Here is a 20709-nt window from a genome sequence, read left to right as displayed (position 1 = left end):
TCCTAGGGGTTCCTTTAAGCAGGATGACGTAATAAAAATAAACACGGAGGGAGCTGGCCCGCAGGTACTAAGAGCAGTAACTGCAGCACAGCGTCGCTTGCAGTCAGTAACTCTATATAATGCATGTCTACCGCAAAGAGGATGCGAGTTCAGCATGGAAACCCCATTATAACAATTATATAATGCAAGGAGGACATGTTCCAAGTCTTATCTGTTTAAAGCAAGCTGAGGTCTCAACCGTTTTCAGAGCTGGTGAGTGAGGACATGCGTAGAAGTTGGGAATGAGCCACTGGAGGTTTCAGTTTTCCACCCCTGCTTCACCCAGCACTGGGATCAGCAGGGAGGATATCTGCACAAAGCTGGAAAAACTGAGAAAAAGTTGTGTTCAATTCCAATGGTCAGCTTTTTTGTTAATTCTAAAAGCAAAGCACACTTTTGTTTGCTGGGAAGACTTCTTGCTCATCCAGCATGGCCTTTCTTAATGAAAGCTTCAGGTAAGTGGTTTTTCACCAGTCCAGTCCAAATATTGTTAACTTGCATCGTTGTGTTTTTTTTATCTGCAGGATGACTCAGTGGTACCAGCTGCAGCAGCTCGATTCCAAGTTTCTGGAGCAAGTTCACCAGCTGTACGATGATAGCTTTCCCATGGAAATCCGGCAGTACCTGGCACAGTGGCTGGAGAACCAGGACTGGTGAGCGCCGGGGGCAGTGCCGATGCCCGTGCACGTGGGTTTCCAGGTTACTTGGCCCATCGGGCTCCCGTGAGGAGCCGTGGAGGGGCGCGAGGCGCTAGGCAGACCCTGGTGGCTCGGGACGCTCAGTGGCTTCGTGGGCCCGTCCTCTTCGGGGCTTTGCAGAGGGCTGGATATCTGGACTGAGCTTGTTGCCTCGTTTCTGCAAACAGCTGTTTTAAGAGTCACCTTGGTGTCACCTTGCTGCCATTTGCTGGCTTTGGGCTTTAACCAAGGTGTCTATGGACCTTCTTGGAGGGCTCTGCAGACACACACATGCATCAGGGTGGCTTTGGGTTTCCCAGTGCTCATGGGACAGGGAAATCAAGCTGCACAGTGCATGGCAAGAATACATTAGAGGGAAACACAGCATTTCCGAGTGACAGAAATGCAGTCAGGAGGGAATAGAACTGGGTTACACTTACAAGTAATTCTCACTGCTCACAAACTACAACCAGAGCCAGGGACAAAAAAAAAAAAATCACACAATATGCTCTTTCTTTCCTGGATACCTGTTTAAAGTGCATTTAACACAAGCATGCCTTAAACTATTCTAGGGAACATGCAGCCAACAACGTATCTTTTGCTACGGTGCTATTCCATGACCTGCTGTCACAGCTTGATGATCAATTTAGTCGGTTTTTGATAGAAAACAACTTTTTGCTGCAACACAACATAAGGAAAAGCAAACGTAATCTTCAGGTATGCCTGGGGCATATGGTTGTACGCTTGCTTAAGCTGCTTCTGCTGTACAATTAAATACCTTGAAGACTCTCTTGACGTGAGGCATGTTTGCAGAGTATTTTGAGAAGCTTAATTTGAGAAGCCAGATATTAAATGTTATTCTATTTTGTTTTTTATTTATCTGTGGTTAGAAACTGTTTATGAGAATGGGAGAAATGAAGAAAACACAGGGAAGCGGGGGAAGAAATCCTTGCTCTCTAGCTATAGATTCACAGCTGATAGCAAAGCCCATGTGACTAGTGGCAGAGGAAAGGACCAAAGCAGAGTCTGCAGAATGTATCCAGAGCTGATTTTGTTGTTTTTTCCTTGTCTGGTCATTCCCTGTTCCCTAGATGTCTGCAGAAGCTCCTGCCTCAGAGCCCCTTCCCACACACCCAGCTCATGCTCAGCACAGGGCACTGCAGGGGCAGGGTAGCCTCAGACCAGAGCACATTTTAACCCTGTGGATGTAAAGCACAGCCTTGGCCCTGTTCTTAAGCCACTGCAAGCTTCTCTTCACTCTTGTGTTGGGCTGAGTCTCATCTTTCTGCATTAGGGAGGTAGAATGGCTGGCAAAGCCATGCTTTGCTCTAAACAGCTGTCACAGCTGCTGCAGGTCATAGGCAGCAAAGGCACCCTTGAGGCTTAAAGACATTAGCAAGTGGCTACTGCTTATAGTCACACTGCTCAAGGACAAGAGGTTCAGGACCGCACGTTTAACGGGTTGTTTCTAATGTCAGGATCACTTCCAAGAAGACCCAATACACATGGCAATGGTCATCTACAACTGCCTGAAAGAGGAGAGGAAAATACTGAGCAGCGCCCAGTTGTCAAATCAGGTAACCAGGGCTTGGAACAGCCACTGCAGCTCTATCTGCCCTTCCTCTTGAGGCAAAGTGAGTAGAAAGAGAGACCAAAAGCAGCAGCAAGTTGTCCTCCCTCTGCCCAACAGCCCACACTTCCTCCAGGAATGAATGTTATGCGTGAACAAATATTAATATGCACTGTTTTCACAATGTGACTTGAATCTTTTGAAGGAGAAAGAGTCAGGAAGTAAATCATACTCCTTTGAGCAATACAAAAGCTTTTTTCCCATGCTACTGTAATATTGCTTAATGTGCTCATCAGGTTTTATTACAGCTTAACAAGTAGGCCCTGCCTTCTCTCTAAGGAGATTTTAAACTTTCCTTTCCTCTACATTTTACTCTCAAATTTACTCTATACTGAACAGTTGAACCTTTGTGCTTCACTGGTCAGTCTCTGGAATAAGAATGCAGTTACCAAGTTACCTCTCAGTATTTCTTTTTATTTCTAAATAGTCACTTTCTTCCCTCTGCTCCATAGGCAAAGCCATATTATTCTCTACCCTCCTCTGTTCTGAGGCTTCATCTTTGTTTTGTGAAGAAGAAGAAAAAAAAAAAAAAAAAGAAAAGAAAAAAAACCCTGCAGCTGCAAAAGTTGTGCAATCTGCATGGCTAGATGTAATGCAATTGCACAGGAATAAAAGATTGCCCAAGCCCACTGAGTTTTGATACCAAAATGCCTCCCTTTATGACAAATCCTCAGCACACACATAGGGAGTGAGTACTCGATAAGCCCAAGCAAGGAAGCTAATGCTACAGGTGCCTTGCAGCTGCAGGGCACCTTGTTCTGCTGCACAGCACATTGCTCACACAGCCACCGTCCTGCATGCCAGGTCTTCAGACCATCAAGAAGGAAGATAAATACTCCTATACAGTGCACTGATACTAGGTGGAACGTCACACTCTGCCTCTTAATACAGCACAGCTATAAGCATCATAAAAGGAGAATCCCAAGTGCTAGGCTGGGCTTCAGTTGCTTTGGTGGTCTGACTTAACCCTACAAAGAGGGACCTCTCCCCATTTATAGAAATAAATTCTGCAAATTACCTTAGCTTAAGTTAAAGAACAACCCTTAGAAAAACACAGACCAGATGGCCAGCCCTGTGCTGGGGGAATGATGAATTCCCAACATGCCCTAATTACCTTCATGTAGGCCTATCTTGAGTGCTGCTCTTAGCTTGTTTTCCTCCTTTTTCCACATACCCTGTATGCGCACATCCTGTTTCGTGGACACAACTCCACTTTCTCTAGCAAAGGTTCTTTCTCCTTGAAAATATATTCAGAAGTTACATAAAGAAATCAAATAAAAGTGAATTTGTGCAAACAGTAAACAAGTTTTTTTTTTTTTTTAAAGTGTTACGGAAAAAAAGCATAACCACACAAAATGAATTTTTAATCCCCTATGTTCTTTGCAAACTTACTTGAGCTCAGTTATGTTAGAATACAAAACCTTGTTGTGAATTATCACAACAATCACAAAACGCTGCTTTATTAGCTTATTTGTCAACAAAAGCTACTACTTATGTGAGGCAAACTAATACTTTTTGTCACTGTTCACCCTGCTGTGACTTTTGTTGATGTTCTGCTTGCCTCCCCCAGATGGAAGTGGGGAGCGTACAGAATACAGTGGTTGGAATGCTGGACAAACAGAAGGAGCTGGATGCAAAAGTTAAGGCTATAAAGAACAGTGTTATTGTAAGTAAAGTCAAATCAGACCTGTATTTGAAGTACTGCATGTCACTTTGTAAGTGTGTAAAAGTTTTCAGTGTATGAAATTGACTTTTAATGGCAAATAAAATTAGATGCTGGTTTTCAGTTTTATCACCAATGAGCATATGAAAGTAGCAAGTAATTATTTGTCAGTAGCTCGGTGGTACGAGTGGGGCTTTTTGCATCTGTGTTCCCTAGAGTGTTCTAGGGTTAGCAAAGATGATTGCTTTTGATAAATGGTTTTGTGGGCTCAAGTTTTCAGAAATGAAAACATTTTTAGCAACCAAATAGCAGCATTTGAGGGAAAAGGCTAATTATCTACTGACTTTCTTGTTGTTAACCACAAGCTAGGTTTTCAGTTACCATGTAGACAGTAACTGTTCATAGAACAAGTAATGGCTCCAAGTATAGAAGGCAGATAAGTTTAGGGGCATGTCTCATAAGCAGGTCCAGAAAGAGCTGTTAGTGGTAAAACTAGAATTAATCTGCATAAGTAACTGTTGCTAGCCAGTTCCTAACCATCAAGGCGGCTTGCATTATATGAATATATTAAATAATTATGGCTAATTTGCTCTGTGCTTTATAGGATGTGGAACAGGACATCAAGACATTAGAGGATGTGCAAGATGAATATGACTTCAAGTGTAAAACTTTGCAGAACAGAGGTGAGAATTTTATGCGGGACAAATCATATTGCATGCTCTTGGTAAGCGTGTGCTGCCTCGTGTCTGAAAACGTGTCTTTTGTGCTGAAGTTTAGTTCCTAAAAATGTGTTCTGTGCCTTTTCTTATGGGCAGAGAGCATGCTTGTTAACGCAGCGTTCCTTTGCTGCTAGAAATAGCAAAGCCTGTGGACTCTGACCATTCAACCCCACATCTAAGAAGTAAAGTCCAGGCTTCTCGTTTCACACACCTTCCACTTCGAGTTTTGTGAGCCCTTATCTGCAGGGAGAAGCACCTGCAGCTGCACTTAGTACCAGTTTCATTAGAGATCTGTCTCTGAACACTTGCAAAGCCAAGACAGAAAATGCCTTTCCATGCAGAAACTTCACATTTCCTCTATGCCAGGAGAAGAAAAATAGTTGAAATAATTAAAGGGTCCTACATTTCTTTCCGCAAAGGAATCTAATCCTGTGCCCATGAGTTAGTGGGATTTCTGGCAATACAGTTGAGGTTCATTATTTTTGTTTGACTACTCTGTTCTAGAAAGGTTTCAGTTTCCAGCATGCTAGCAGTTGCCTACCCCTCAGACAACATGCTTGGAAGATACTAGGATAAGCCTTTGAACCTGGGGGGCAGGCAGCACTTCCAGGAGGCACTTAGAAGCCTCTAGCATGAAGCCAGCAGTCAGCAGAAGCAGAACCTAGGGAAATGACATAGCAGCTCTCAGGCTGGGCCAGCCTCAGGAGGCTGTAACTGCTCATCCTTGAAAACACACCTTCAGTTGCTAGGTGCCAGGTTAAGCAGCCTGAATGATTCATGTTTGAAGTCAGCATGAGAACAGGTTTGTGTTGAAGAGACATACACGTACAATCACTATTTTGAACTGTACTGCTGGTGTCAGGAAGAAGCAAGCTCATGTCTGTTATTTCACCAAAAAAAGACAAAAGTCTTTGCTTCTCATTAGTGTTGAGGGTCTAGTCTCCAGCCTTTCAAAAAGGGGAAAAAAGAAGAATCAGAAACATTTGGAAGGCAGAATTTCCTCCCTTAGGCTTTAAGGATATATTTCAGTTGACATTAGCCAGCTGGATCCCTCCTTCTCTCAGCATTTCCCCCACCCCTGCTCCCACAAGGACACGTGTCATCACTCTTCTCACTGCAGTGCCAGGCACTCGGTCTCATCAGACATTCTCTGGATTTTCTGTGCAAACCTGCAGAGGTGCCTCAGCTGTACAGTATGGACTTATTTTACAGAGCATGAACCCAACGGTGTGTCACAGGAGGAGTATAAGAAGGAACAGATGAATCTTAAGAAGATGTTTCTACTGCTTGACATCAAGAGAAAGGTAGTGCTCTAGTTACTTCAGAAGGCAACAGCACTTCATTGCAAACATACTCATTTTCAGTGGGTTAACATGTCAAATTGCTTTAAGAGAAATAAGTTTATTACTAAGAAATTTCACTCTTAGCATTATTACTGAAAATCTGCAATCACTTTAAACTGTTGTGGTTCTCTGATCCTTGAAACCTTCCTTTATCAGTGTCAGATAAAGTTGAGAAAAAAAAACACACACAAGTGAAAAAAACATTAGTCACATTCTTGAGGGGAAAATGGCTGATGAAATACAGCCATGTTGAAGTTGAATGTGCTCACTAATGTTGCAGTACTCTAATCTAGCAAGAACTAGTTGATCCATTTATCTCCTTAGAGGTTCTGTGAGATGTTAGCTCTTCAGGGGAGAGTATCACAAAAAATGCATCATTTTTCCCTTCCATGTAGTAAATACTCCAGGTGAAAAGGACTTCAACATCTTTTGGACAGTAGCTGTTATTTCAAGATCCTTGCCAAGTTTTGCAAAACAGTTGTCCTTTAAGAGACGTCTTTATAAGCCAGATAATCTCATTCTCCCTAGGAAGTGGTGAACAAGATCATACAGCTGTTGAACGCCACAGAGCACACTCAGAGCGCTCTTATTAACGAGGAGCTGGTGGAGTGGAAGCACAGGCAGCAGACTGCATGTATTGGTGGGCCACCCAATGCCTGCCTCGACCAGCTGCAGAACTGGTAAGCCCCCAGGCAGCCGCTGCAGTGCACAGAACGCTTTACATCCTGCTAAGAAGGAGCACCAGCTCTGCCAGGGACACTGATCATTTATTTGCAGCACACCAGCACTGTTACAGAAGGAAAACACGCTAAAAATACAACTGTAATCGTAGGTTCACCGTCGTTGCTGAAAGTCTACAGCAAGTTCGTCAGCAGCTCAAAAAGCTGGAGGAATTGGAGCAGAAACTTACGTATGACCCTGATCCCATCACAAAAAACAAGCAAGTTCTGCAGGACCGAACATACAGTCTTTTCAAACAACTGATCCAGAGGTAAGAGGCAAGATATTTTGTCACTGGGCCAATAAATGCATGGAGGGCTCCTTCCTTTCCGTTTCCTCACTATTTCAGCATACCAACTTCACATTTTCTGAGCTTTCTTTGGTTTGTCACAAAAACTAAATGACCATTTTTTAAGATTTACTCTGTAGGCCTGTAGAAAGGGTTCATGATCCTCCATCACCTAAGTCAGCATGATACCTGCTACAGCAGCACTGATAAGAGGATCAGACTCCTGGGCTATGTTCACTTCTTGCTTTAAGCCCCACACCTGCAAGGAAGCTTAAATAAAGAGACAGAAACCACATCTGTAACAAGAGGTGCCCAAGATAAACATGCATTAGACTCATCCTCCTCGACTGCCCTGGAGGGAGTCCAGCTGTACCTCTGCACAGGCCCTTTGGTGCTTGTAGATGCCCCACTCAGTAATCCCAGTCTGTAAGTATTCACTTGTCAGTAATTTGTGCTGCAAGTAGGCTTGCAAACTAACAGACAAGAACAGGGGTTTATCTGCAGCAGGTGACCCCCTCTGTGGGGCATAAACAGTGAAAAAATAAGACTTAGGAAGCCAAAGTCCCTTTTGAATGCTTGGAGTATAGTTCTCAGTAGGAGAACACCGGGCAGTTCAAAGTGAGGAGGGAGGCTGGATGCATCAGAATAGGCCAAACTCAGGAGTTCGCATCCCCCTGGGAAGAGCTGGCCCTCATGAAACCCCCTGCAGATCCCTCTGGATCTGTGCTGCTAAAAAGCACTGTCACATACACTGCAAGAATTTAGAGCATGCCAAAAAATGGCAGATGAAGCAATACGCCTCACTTTGGGATTATGCTAGTTCCATCACAACATGGATGTACTCTCATTTGATTTCATGGGAGTTTGAAGTAGCCCTTTCCTCCCAGGCCTTTAATATCTTTAGAGAGGAAAAAAAGACAACCCTTACAAAATCATTTGTATTGTCAGTCCTCTTGAAATAAAAGCCAAAGAAATGGATGCACAGACACTAAACAGCTTGAAACAACGAGTTTATCAACTGTACAGTAATATCAGTAAGTCACCTTTTTTTAAAAAAAAAGATTTTTTTGAATGCAATTTCTTCTGCCTTAAAGAAAACTTGGATTCTTTTCATCTGTTTGTTTCCCTAGCTCGTTTGTGGTGGAGAGGCAGCCTTGCATGCCAACACATCCTCAGAGGCCTTTAGTCCTAAAGACTGGAGTCCAGTTTACTGTGAAGTTGAGGTAGGTTTCCCCTTCCCCACTTGGCATGAGCCTTTCATTTCATTGACCTCCTGTACTTGAGAGTCCTGCACCTTCCATGGTGGGTTGGTTACCCAGGTCAGGGCAGAAGGAAGGAAAGAAAGATAGAGGATGCCCCTTCTCTCAAAGCTCAATCTGCACTTAAGTTTTCACCCTTACTAGGTGTTAGGGGGAGTAAATACATGCAAACACACCCAGGTGGCCAAACACACATGCAGGCCACTGTCATGTGAAAAAGCTGTTTTTCAGTCTGTTTTTATCTTCAGAGAAGGGCAGTAGCAGCAGTATGTATGAACCTTTTTCTAATTTATTCTGTCACTACATCCATACCATCTTGTATGGAGCAAGCTTGGGACCCACACACAGCCTTGAGCTGTGCATTTTAAATACAAACTCCGATAAGCAGTGCTGCAAAAGAGAGGTTGTGTTGTTGCAGTCTTTTTTAAAATTTTCTCTTTCCAGGTTGCTGGTGAAGCTGCAGGAGCTGAACTACAACTTGAAAGTCAAAGTTCTGTTTGATAAGTACGTTGCATTTTCTCCTCTCTGGGTATGCTAGTGGTGAGCAGGCCCTGTGCTGAGATCCACAAGGCAGTTGTGTTTTTGTGCTGGAGTCACCTGGCAGCTTCGCACCCTCCTAGGGGCCTCAGAGCAGGCAACACCTGAGAGATCTTAAATTAAGAATTAATTTTTTTTTTTTTTTTTTTTTGACAGAGATGTAACTGAGAAGAACTCAGTCAAAGGGTAGGTGGCATCATGTTTTTATATATTGTTGTTGGGTAATTTCAGTGAATTTGAGACTCCTAATTCCTTTTCTTCTTTGTGAAGGTTCAGAAAATTTAACATTTTGGGCACAAACACAAAAGTAATGAACATGGAAGAATCTACTAATGGAAGCCTAGCAGCAGAATTCAGACACCTGGTAAGGGGACTTTCCTCTTTCCTTAATTGCCACATGTGATTATGCAGGCAGAGGCTGTGATAAGACAACAAGTTTTTAAATATTGAAGTCACTGTTTACTTTTGTATTAGAGGAAGTATGAAGTTCCCTCCTTCCTCCTCTCCCCCTGCTTTCCATTTTTCAGAAATCTGTGGCTTGTTCCAGTTGTAGTAGTATTTACTTTCGATCCTGAAACATGGCCTGAAAGGCAACCTGTGTTTGCTGTTGTAATGTGTACATTGTAGCAGATTCTCTAGAGAAAGAAAGGGGTAAAGAAGCCTAGAAATGCAGGTTTGGGCCCTTCAGAGGAGAGTTCAGAGGCAGCCTCTGAGGAGGGAAGAGGAAAGCTCAGAATATCTTGAAGTTCTTCAAGACTGGAAAAAAGAAATGTGTAAGGAGGGACTGCTACAAGTCTGTGCTTTCAGCAGGCTGTGCAACACAGTTGCTCTGCTGAGGCAAGGTAGCTGGATGGGTTGCATCATAACGACTGGAGGGGAACTTGCACGCGCTCCCAAAGCAGCTGGCATGGAGCTACCCCTTCCATTCCTTGTCCAGTTCAGTTCCTGACATCTGGAGCTTACAGTGACATCCAGAGAGCTGCTTTAATAAACATCCATTTTACCTGATCCTTCCAGTTTGTGTTCCTGCAAGGCCCCTCATAAAGGCACTGCATCATAAAGCTGCAACATCCATTTCCACAGCTGAACACCCAAAGGAGAGCAGTTACCCAGAGATTAATCCTTTGCCTTCCACTGCTTTGAGGCCAGCAGGTTCAGACTCTAGTGCAGCAAGTTACCACCCAGTTAAGCAACTAAGGCACACAAGCATTTCCATCCCCTGTGCACTCTCCCCTGCAGCTGAAGTGGATGAGTGATTTATTTATTTTGCTTACAGCAATTGAAAGAACAGAAAAATGCAGGAAACAGAACAAATGAGGTAAGTGGCACTTTGTTGGTAGAGATTTCAATAAGCAAGAAGGGAATTGAATGCTTAAGACAGAGCTCTGCTCAGCACCATGAAGAAACACACAGGATGAGACAGAGGAGCTCAGTGTTTCTAGGAAACTATCTGCCTGCTTAGGAGCCCTCAGAAAAGGGAACTACTGCTAGAACACTATCCTGTGGACTTCCCCCTCATGGGCAGCCAGCTTGAGTGGGGCTTTCTGCAAGTGAGACTTCTCTGGGAGTTCCAGAGAGCAGCTATAAAAGGGCTGCTTAGAGAGTTCCTCCTTCAAGCCAACTGCAGGGAGTTGCCAGCGACCTGCAAATTTTCTGAAGGCCAGAGCAAGGAGCCCCTAGAGAAGTGACCATTCCTTAGGCTTGGCAGAGAAGGTTTTGCCCTGGTGAATTCCTCCTCCTCCTCCCCAGACAAGTGGGGTTTTTACCCAGGAAGTTTTAGGAGAACGTTGGGCTATTGATAACACATCTTGTTAAGAAGCCAGAAAGCAGTAGTTAGTTTTTTTTAAAAAAAAAAAAAATACCAACTCTACCCTGTGATACCATTTTAATTCCTTGAAACACTCATTTCAATGCCTCAGGAAGGAATGATTCAGAGGGGAGTTAATCCATATCAACCTGTATACCCATATCCAGATACCAGGAGGAACAGTTTTGCATTACTGATTCAGCTGAAGTAATCCAGTAGCACAATCATGTTTGGTTCTGAACATTATTTAACTTAGTATTAGGAGGAGATAGTAAGACTACTATCCTCAAATGTTTCAGATTTTTATTTAATTTTAATGATTTTTTTCTTTCTCCAAAGGGCCCTCTCATTGTAACAGAAGAGCTTCACTCTTTGAGCTTTGAGACACAGCTGTGCCAACCTGGCTTGGTAATAGATCTAGAGGTATGTTAAAGGTTGCTGTAAGTTAATTCCAATATATCATTCACTCTGAAAATCTAAAACTTTTAAATTCATACATATATTAAACACTTTCAGTTATTTCCTAATACATGAGTCACATCCACAACAACTCTGTGTAGCAAGAATGCTCTCCAATCTCTGTGTAAGAACCAGGAAAGCATACTTGGTAAAATACCTGGCAACTGTGAGTTTTAATTCTCTAGATAATTAGCTTACATTTTGAAAATAGCATATGGACTGTGTTATTAATAAAAAATGAATATTAATGTTTGATTATGACTAAGAAGTCGCTTGAATCTCCCTTTCTAGTACTTCATATTCTCTCTTCCACATAGAAGCTTCAAGTGGAAAAGCTAAGTTATGATCACACGAGCAGGGAATTATAGTGGAAACTCATTTGTAGACAGTCTAGAGGAGAAGTGCAACAAGCACAGGACAGTGACATGTTTCCTCCTGTGTCTTTCAGACCACATCTCTTCCCATTATTGTGATCTCAAATGTGAGCCAGCTTCCAAGTGGATGGGCTTCCATCTTATGGTTCAACATGCTCTCTACTGATCCTAAGGTATTTGCAAAAATGCACCACACCACACACCAAACACCTATGCCCTTCTTGGTCCTTTTTGCATGGAAAAACTTGTACAGTCCTTAGCTTTATATCAGAAATACTATGTATGGTTTTCAAAGATGCACTTTATCCAACTGCTTACACAGTTTTCAATGTGGAGAACTTCCTTAATGACTTTCTGATTTAGGAGGGAAGACAGCAAATTATTTTCCCCCATCCCAGGGGAAACAGCATTTGGAACACATGTAGGGATGTTATGCATAGTATTCACTGTGCAGCAAGAAGCCAGATACACACCTGAGAATTCAAATCCACTGGAATTGATCAATCTAAGCCTTCTGCTACAGGGTAGGAATGAATGTCCAAGAGAAAGTGCTTTTTCTGCTAAAGAAAAAGCATCAGAATAGCAGCTTTCTTTCAGATCCATCTCAAAGAGACATCCATTCCTAAATCCACTTTTTTTTTTTTTTTTTTTTTTTTTTTGCTGAGCTGCCCTTATGTCAAGCCCCATTTCTCCTTTCCTCCATTCCAAAATTGACTGCTTTATTCTGCCCTTCTGTTCCAGAACTTGTCCTTCTTTCTGAATCCACCTTATGCAAAGTGGTCCAAACTTTCTGAAGTTTTAAGCTGGCAGTTTTCTTCTGTGACAAAGAGAGGACTTAACGCAGATCAGTTGAGCATGCTGGGAGAGAAGCTACTCGGTAAGGTCTTATCTTAGCACTCTGTACCTTTTGGCTCTACTAAATAAGGAATGGCCAGTTTCTATTGATGCTAATTCCTCATGTTTTCTGCACTTAATATTTTTGCTTCTTCCCAGTCCTTTCCCCTAAACATGGGTGAAGTTTTTCTATCTTTGGTAGGGTGGTGCTCAGAAGCAAGCAGAATTCCACAGGGAACCAGGGTGCAATTCACATACTTCTTTTGCAGTGTGAAATTTGACAGAATCTTAGTTTCATACTAGCATTAGGAGAAAAGCTTCCTAATTATTTGTTTGTAGAGATATGAAAAGGAAAAAAAAAATCCTATTTTTGCCATAAGTTATATACATAGTATAGTCAGTACTAGGAAGAATTTGGCCCTAAATAAGAATTTGCAGCAAAGGCTGCAAAGCTCTAGTTATTCTGCAGTCACCTGCAGAGAAGTTTCATGTTGTGATTAGAGTATGATTGACATGATTGAACAGGAGGTAAAACACAAGTGTGACAGGAATGAAGAGACCTCCCTGCTCCTGGCAGGTCTAAGTCAGAGGTTCTGGGGCCTAAGTCACCAGAACTGACCCAGCAAGAGTGCTTGATCAGGCAATGCTATGTGGCCTACTAAGCTCCTGCAATAGGACAGTATGCCTTGCCTCTTGTTCTGCTCAGGGAGAGGGGTGAATAATTGGGATCTCTTCTGGAAGTGTTTTAAACCAAGAAGTTAGAATGGATTAGATCCTATAATGGAAGGTCCCCCTTGCTCTGTTAAAACGCTGTTAAAACAGATTTTTGTCATGCCTATGCAGTGGATGTTTCCAGAGGGAAGCCTTGCACACCGTTGTGCTGTCCCTGCTTTAGCCACAGACATACAGGAGCTGTTCCCTTCTGTCTTAGTCCAAGAGCTAAGAGTTACACATAAACACTCAGATCTTGGTGCTGTGGGTAACTTTCCATAAGTGACTTGATGTGACTGAGTCTGTTTATTCTGTTCAGGGCCAACAAGTGGAGGAGCTCATGATGGCCTTATTCCTTGGACAAGATTCTGCAAGGTAGGGAGACTTTTAAAAATTGAGACAGTACAGAGCTTTGTTCTGTTTTTCAGAATTTTCAGTAGTTTATATAATTATTCAGGAGTTCCTATTGTTTAAAGCCACAATGAAATAGGTTGAACATCCAAGAGCTCCAGTAAGAGCAGCACCCAGGCTGTACCCAGATCCTTTTCTATCTTCTTGGCTTAGTACAAGTGTGTGAGGTGTCTCACCACATTTGTGAGGCCTGACTTTGCACTGCTGCTTGCCCTAAGACTGAGTGTATGCTTCATTCCCAACAGCATCTTAACTCCTGTCCTTTGGGAGCAGACTAAAGGAAAGTGGGGAAGACAGCAAAGAACAGGAAGGGGAGAGTGGGGGGGAAAAATAGGGAGGAAGTGCACAAAAGCAGAATGCTGATGTCTGTTGGGATCAAGAGCCTGTTTGCTTCCCTGTCCTCCACCCACTTGAGACTCACCATTATCATTATTCTTTCTCCTCCTCCTCTTTCCACACTTTGAATTTCAGGAAAATATAAACGATAAAAATTTTCCCTTTTGGCTGTGGATTGAAGGAATTTTGGAGCTTATTAAGAAGCATCTCCTGTGTCTCTGGAATGATGGGTAAGACATGAGTGGAGTTCACCAAGATGTGGCTATTGCCTCAAGCCTTTCACTTGAGCCAGCCGTTGCATCCTCAAGCTGTGACCTTGTGCATGTGTTATTTTGGGTTGCAACAAAGTAGAACCTGCAACCAGAAACGTTTGGGGGGAAAAAAAATCTAATAGTGATGTCATTCTTATTGATGCACGTGCTTGAATAAGTGTCAGACTGTCACCTTATGTGCCACTAAAACCACAGAGGAGTCATGCCTTGAACATTAAGTTTTCATCTCCATGTGAACCATATCCTTTCTTCGCACTCTAGAAGAGACCCTCCTTCTGTTTGTCAGGGAAGACTAAAGTCCACAGAATAATTCATAAAGAAGTTATCCATATTTAAAAAAAAAAAAAAAACACAACCTCACAAACATTGAGCTTTTTTGAGGGGGTGTGTGTAGGTGGCAACAGCCAGACTTTAAACCTTTATGCCAGTAGCAGGAGTTAATCTTCACTGATGTTTAGATTAGAAGGTAGTAAGGCTGACAATTGCTCCATCTTGCTTCATTCAGCATTCACACCACCAGCTCCTGTCCTTCATAGCAGAGCCTTATCCAGCCCATTTGCTGTCCAGCCCTGCTTCATAGCCCAAAATGCAGCGAGCAGGCGACGAGCACGCAGCACCGCTCACCACACGTCAAATCCAGAGGTGCCCAGAGCGTGCGTTCCTGCCTGGCCTGTGTGCTCTGCCAGCCGGGAGAGCTCTGCTCCAGCTCTTTCCCATTCACATCCATGGGCCAGGGCAGAGGCCACGCTCAGACATCGCTGCTCAGGAGGGGACTGTGCCCCCTTTGAGGGCACGGAGGTGCCTCTGTCCCGAGCGCTGCAGCAGGAGCTGCAGGGCTCCCCACGCTGCTAACAGACCCATCAGCTACAGAAGGTGAAGACAAACTCCACAACGCTCAGAGATACTCTAAAAAAAACACACCAAATACATAGTATCAATTTGGGTAGTGACTCCCTTTGCATACAAAGGGATAGGCAGTACAGCCTCAGGAACACCTGCCTGCCTTCTGCTTCATGCATGAGGAGTGGGAAGGCAAGGTCTTAGCATGCAAGGAGGCATTTACTATTCAGAGTACACTTGAGAACTAAACTACACTTAAAAAAAAAAAAAATAAGACAATAAGACACAGCTTACAACTCCCAAAGTGAAAACTCTGTCACTTGGTAGTTTGTGTAGAGTACATTCCCTAGCTTAGGGTGCAGTATATAGTTACTATACAAAGCTTCATGGAAGGTTTTGAGGAAAAAGCAGTTCAAATAAGTTCCAGTTTTTTAAAGAAAGGTATTTAGGGCTTCACCAGGGTTATGAGCAGGTGCTAGCTTGTATGACTCCCTCCCCAGTAGCTGTTGACACAGGTCCATTCCCTGTTACCACCACCACCTTCATGGGTGCACAGAGCGCAGGGAGCTTTGGTAGTTGGAACAGCACAAGCAGAACAGCTTCTCAGAGCAATACGGATGAGGAAATTAAAACAAAAGCAAGAAACCCAAAAACAAAATAGCACCACTCACACACACCCCTACCTGGATGCAAACAGGTAACAAGAAAATTTAGTACCTATCATGTGCCAAAGAGAAAAGGAGCAATTGTCCTTAACCTAGTTTAAAGGCTAAAGCTGCTGTCTAGCACCCAACCACTTCTCTTTCCATATCCCAGTTTTGGTAGCAAAAGTGGATTTCTTCATTTATAGCTAAAACAAGTGACCAGGAAGCAGGGAGAGATTCCTGACTTGGCGGTGCAGCTCCAGCCTGCTAGTGTTAATACTCCTTTCTCAGCCATTCCCAGAACAAGACTGCCTATGAGATTGCTAGGAGTACCCTGGCAGGGGGGTTAAGCGATAAGAGCTTTCTGGTTTTGCTTACTAGACTGGTACAGCTTTGATTTCGCATTGAAGGGTAAACTTTTGTTTTCCACATTACAGCTGCATCATGGGTTTCATCAGCAAAGAGAAAGAACGGGCTTTGTTGAAGGACCAGAGTCCAGGGACATTTTTACTAAGATTCAGTGAAAGCAGCAGAGAAGGAGCGATCACATTTACCTGGGTTGAAGGCTCGCAAAATGGTAAGCCACTCATAGAGAACATTTTTGTCCTCAAACTTAAGCGTATATCAGAAGGTTTTATGAAAAAGAAGGTTTTATGCTCTTTGCATTGAGCACCAACACAAGACATCACTCTAGTGGTACAATCTTTAAAAGCACCAGTTCACAAACCACAGCACACACATGCCTCAGGACACGCTACAGCATCCAGGGCACAGCTCAGAGCTTCAGCCAGGACTAAAGGTGCTTCTCAGTTCATCTTCAACAAACATTTGGGCTGAAAATACTAACTGCCTAGACTGTCCCTTTCAGCCTAATGAAGGCCACACTTCTCAGTATGCTGTTAGCATATGCACATTCCTCTCTCTTCTATGCCCTTATCACTCTGCTGCTGAGATATCTCTCATGGGGCAGTTCACTGTAGCTGCTCCCCATGCACTGGGCTTCACCTGCCTTTCACCCCCAGCCATCACACACAGCCCTTCCTTGCCCTGTTCTCCTAGGTAATTCACATAGTCACTTACTTCATTCTCCCTGTAGTTCTTCATTCTCCCTGTAGTTCTCCTTGTTCTTGCTTCCAGAGAGGGCCAGATGCTCCATTGGGTTCCTCATTAGCTAGGGTGTCTTCTCCTGCCTTTTATTAGTGCCCTCCCCCTTCTCATGCTGCCCAAATGCGCCCCAGCTGCCAGGGTGCCCCAGATCTGTAACAGCTGTAGAGAGAAGCTGCTTAGCATGATGGTGTGACCTCCTCCTCTTCCTCCTCTGCTACCTTCTGAAAGGGAAGCAGGACCGTGTAGGCTCTAGGGGAGCCTCTTGCTCTCTTTGCATGAGAGCTCAAGAGGTCTATTAGGATCAAACTTCCTAGTGGGCAATAACATCTAAATGGCCTCTTCTAGAAGAGGCTGAAAAGGACTATTGACAGTAACTGGTTGCACTAAAGAAACACAGCAGTGAACTTCCATGGAGAGGTCATCCCAAAATGTGGGAAACGCCATTGCTGCGCGTTCCCCCGTCCCCTCTCCTGCCTTGCAAATCCATGGTGCTTGCCCTCGAAAGCAGGTGCTGTAAAGGTGCTGTAATAATTTTGCATGGGGAGTTTACCCCCAGAAGCTTCTGTCCACGTGGCCTCTGAGGGGTGCTGCAGCTGCAGGCAGTGTTTCCTCAAGCCTTGAGACCACGTCGTCTTTGCGTCGTCTCCTCTCGTCCTAGAGCCCCAGTTCCACTCAGTGGAGCCGTACACCAAGAAGGAGCTCTGTGCTGTTACCTTCCCCGATATCATCCGCAACTACAAAGTGATGGCGGCCGAAAACATCCCCGAGAACCCGCTGCGCTTTCTGTACCCGGATATCCCCAAGGACAACGCCTTCGGCAAGTACTACTCCCGTCCGAAGGAGGGTGAGTGCCGGCGCGATCCGGGCGGCTGGAGCGCGGGGGGGAGGGAGCACTGCTTGGCCCCGGAGTCTGCGCTGCCCTCCCCGTGCTCAAGTGCCTGTCAGATAAGTGAGAACGGGCACCCGAGCAGCTTGGGTGAACAAAAAAGACCTGAGACCTTGTCAGATCAGAACCCGAGAACATAATTATTTCGGGCCCCCGACTTGGTGTCCATGTCTGTGTGTTGGAGACCCGCGAGATTCCAGGTGCCCTCCAGGCTGCCTGTCATCCTGGGCATCACTCTGGAACAGGCCGGCACGGAGCAGCGCCGCTGCAGCGCTAGGCAGGCTTTGGTGCCCTGCTGTCTGCAGGAGAGAAGGGAAAACTGATCCAGTAATGAGCTACAGTGCTGTAAAACACGTGAGAGGAGCTTGCGTGTTAGTGGGCCATTAGCTTTATTTCTGGAAAAGTAAAGGTGGCAACGTGAAGGAAACTTGCTAAAAACAGCTGCTGTTTTTGCTTTTTTCTCCCTCTCACTTTGAAGCTCCAGAGCCTATGGATTTGGATGGGCCCAAGGGAAACGGCTACATCAAGACTGAGTTAATCTCCGTATCTGAAGTGTGAGTTGGCACTAAAATGCTGGATTTCTAGGAACTTAATGTAATTTTGCAGCTGTAGTTCACATGTCTTCGTAATATTGAAGGTGCAGTTGCCCGAGCTATCACATCTTTCTTTCTATTAAGGCTTGAGAACGTGGTCACACCACCCACGTAATATTGCCATGATTGAAAAATGTAATCTCTTAGGTAAAAACCCTAGGAATTTAGCAACAGTTGTAATGACAATGACTTGCAAAGCAAGCTCTGGAGGACATGGATGCAGGTCGGGGTGCGTTCCTAGCTCCGGCTTCGCTGGGAGCCCCAGCGGGCCTCGCTCGGTCTAACTGCTCCCCTCTTCCTGCCAGGCACCCGTCGAGGCTCCAGTCCCCAGAAAACCTGCTGCCCATGTCTCCGGAGGAGTTCGATGAGGTGTCCCGCATGATGGGCTCCGCCGAGATCGATACGGTGGTACGTGCCGCAGCCGGGCTGCGCTCTGGGGGCTGAGGTGCTGGCGCTCCGCTGAGGAGCGGGAGCGCCCAGGCGCCTTGCTGAGGCAGAGAGGAGGGCTGGAGGCCGGGCCGTCGTTCCCGTGTGGCGCGTGGGGCGGCTGTGCGGCACGCCGGCGCTCACGGCTCGCGGCGCTTCCCTCCGCAGATGTGCTCGGCCTACTCCACCTAGGTGGCGAGTCCCACCGCGGCGCTGGGCGCCCTCCCGCCAGCCCGGCAAGCCCTGCTGCGGGGCCTTCACCCTATCACGTCACCCCGGCGAGCCCCACGGCGCTACCTTCGCTCCGTCCAGCCCTGCTGCGCCGCCTTCACCCTGTCACGTCAACCCGGCCAGCCCCGCTGCGGGGCCTTCACCCTATCACGTCACCCCAGTGAGCCCCGCTGCGTCGCCTTCCCTCTGTCATGTCACCCCGGCAGGTCCCGCTGCGCCACCTTGCAAATCCCTTGTCCCAGACCTGGCATGAGCAGGAGGAAAGAGGAAGTTCTCATCTCTCCAAGAGTGGAGTGAGAAATCTTCAGGAAGACCTTAGGGGCAGACGGGAGGAACATGCATCTTTTTTGTAAAGCGAAGTAGTGAAATCTAACATTTAAAGTAGCTGGCTGTACATAGAAGGCTCCGAAGCTCTTTTACAGGGATGGTGCTCAGCAAGCTGGCACTGCCTCCCCGCTCTGCTTCCAAAGACCTTCCGCAGCTCTGAATTTTCTTCCACAGCTTAGAAAGGGGAGCAGCAAAACCCTCTTCAAGAATCCTGCAGCACCAAGTCTGGGCATTGAAGTCTCTCCTGACTTCTCAGCTTTCCTAAGGGCATGGCCTACTGCTTTGCAGGAGAGTCTCCCATGAAAGCACCGGCCTTTCGTTTCTGCTCACTTCTTGGTGAAAGGTCTCTCTGGATGGTTTCGCACCATCTCTTTTTCATAAAAAGCACTTTTTGGAGAAGAACCCTCAGAGAAGGGTTGGAAGGGGCTGCTCCTCACCCTCTTGATCTTACCAAGGCAGGATCTGCTCACTGCTAGCTTTGCTTTTTACAGTAGTATCTGCCTAACTTTGGTTATGATGGTCAGCGTGGCACTTAGGTCCCTTAGGCAGGACGAATCAGGGCATTTATCTCCCCGGGGCCTTGGGCAGGCGCAGGGGACGGGGCGCCGGGCCGTGACGTGACGTTTGCATCGAGTAGCAGCTGCGGCCACGAAGCTCCGAGCAGATCCCAAGCTGGCACAGGGGGAGCTCCAGGGAGGCCGTCACCGCTTGGCTTGTGCCAGGATCCGGAGTGCCAGGTGAGCAGCTGCCCTAGGGCCCCTGTTAAACAGCAGCCGCCTCTGAGGCCCTTGGTACAAGAGCAGGGTCTGGTCTGTGAGCTGCAGCTTGTGTTCATGCTCTCCATGCATGGCCTGGTTCTCGGTACTTTCACGTTCTATTTCATCTAGCAGAGACAAATTTTCATGGGAGATTTAAAGCAACAGCCTTATTATTCATGGTTTTACCTTTAAATGAAGAGTCCTTCTAAAAGCAATGTTTTTTTTTTCTTCTCCAGAAGAATATTATTTCTTTTGTCATTTAAAATAAACTGAAGTGTCCATGGCACTTCTGTCCTTCCTCTTGTGTTTTTGGTTATTACTATTACACAGTCCTGCATCTTGGAGTCTACTGTGTATTCCACGCCAAATGGATTCTGTGAAATCAGGCAGCTGGTTGTTGTTGCTCCCACAAGCAGCTGAGCAGATGGAGCAGCACCTTCAGCAACAGGGACGTTTTCGGTGGATCCAAGCAGCCTGCGCCGCTGCACGGAGCCGGATCCTGTCCCGTGCGGAAGGGCCGGGAGCAGGGCGAATTTTCGGGACAGGACCTCACATGGGAACTGCAGCCGCGTCGACGGGGAATAAAAACCACCACCGCCTTCCTGGTATTCCCATTTATTATGCTGTAAAAAGCAACATCACCTGGATAGTACTTCTTAAAATAAATAACTTTCATTCTCAGAACCAGTACAGCTCAAATTTAGATTCATTCATGGGAAACTGCTAGAAATACATTCATCACTGTCTATTCCCCACAGTACAGAATCTAGAGTCGAGATCAGCCCAGTCAGGTACAACGAGCAGAAATCCCCTGCCA

The 20709-nt window shown here is 45.4% G+C and overlaps 1 protein-coding gene across 1 annotated transcript; it reads left to right on the top strand.

The window, feature by feature from the left end:
* Positions 1–559: 559 nt before the first annotated feature.
* STAT1 (signal transducer and activator of transcription 1) lies at positions 560–18800 on the top strand. Its single transcript, XM_010212231.2, has 23 exons — positions 560–692; positions 1289–1433; positions 2195–2293; positions 3917–4012; positions 4614–4692; positions 5941–6032; positions 6600–6751; positions 6904–7062; positions 8211–8303; positions 8784–8843; positions 9033–9062; positions 9147–9240; positions 10153–10194; positions 11023–11106; positions 11591–11689; positions 12258–12393; positions 13381–13436; positions 13944–14038; positions 16002–16141; positions 17330–17515; positions 18036–18111; positions 18456–18558; positions 18745–18800. The coding sequence occupies exons 1-23, from the start codon at positions 565–567 to the stop codon at positions 18766–18768; spliced, it is 2268 nt and encodes a 755-aa protein (XP_010210533.2). The 5' UTR covers positions 560–564; the 3' UTR covers positions 18769–18800.
* Positions 18801–20709: the final 1909 nt, after the last annotated feature.

This window comes from Tinamus guttatus, unplaced genomic scaffold, assembly GCF_059628265.1.
Source record: "Tinamus guttatus ecotype Peru unplaced genomic scaffold, ASM5962826v1 Tinamus_guttatus_pri_ptg000197l, whole genome shotgun sequence".
NCBI lineage: Eukaryota > Metazoa > Chordata > Aves > Tinamiformes > Tinamidae > Tinamus > Tinamus guttatus.
This window is presented reverse-complemented; position numbering and strand designations above follow the sequence as displayed.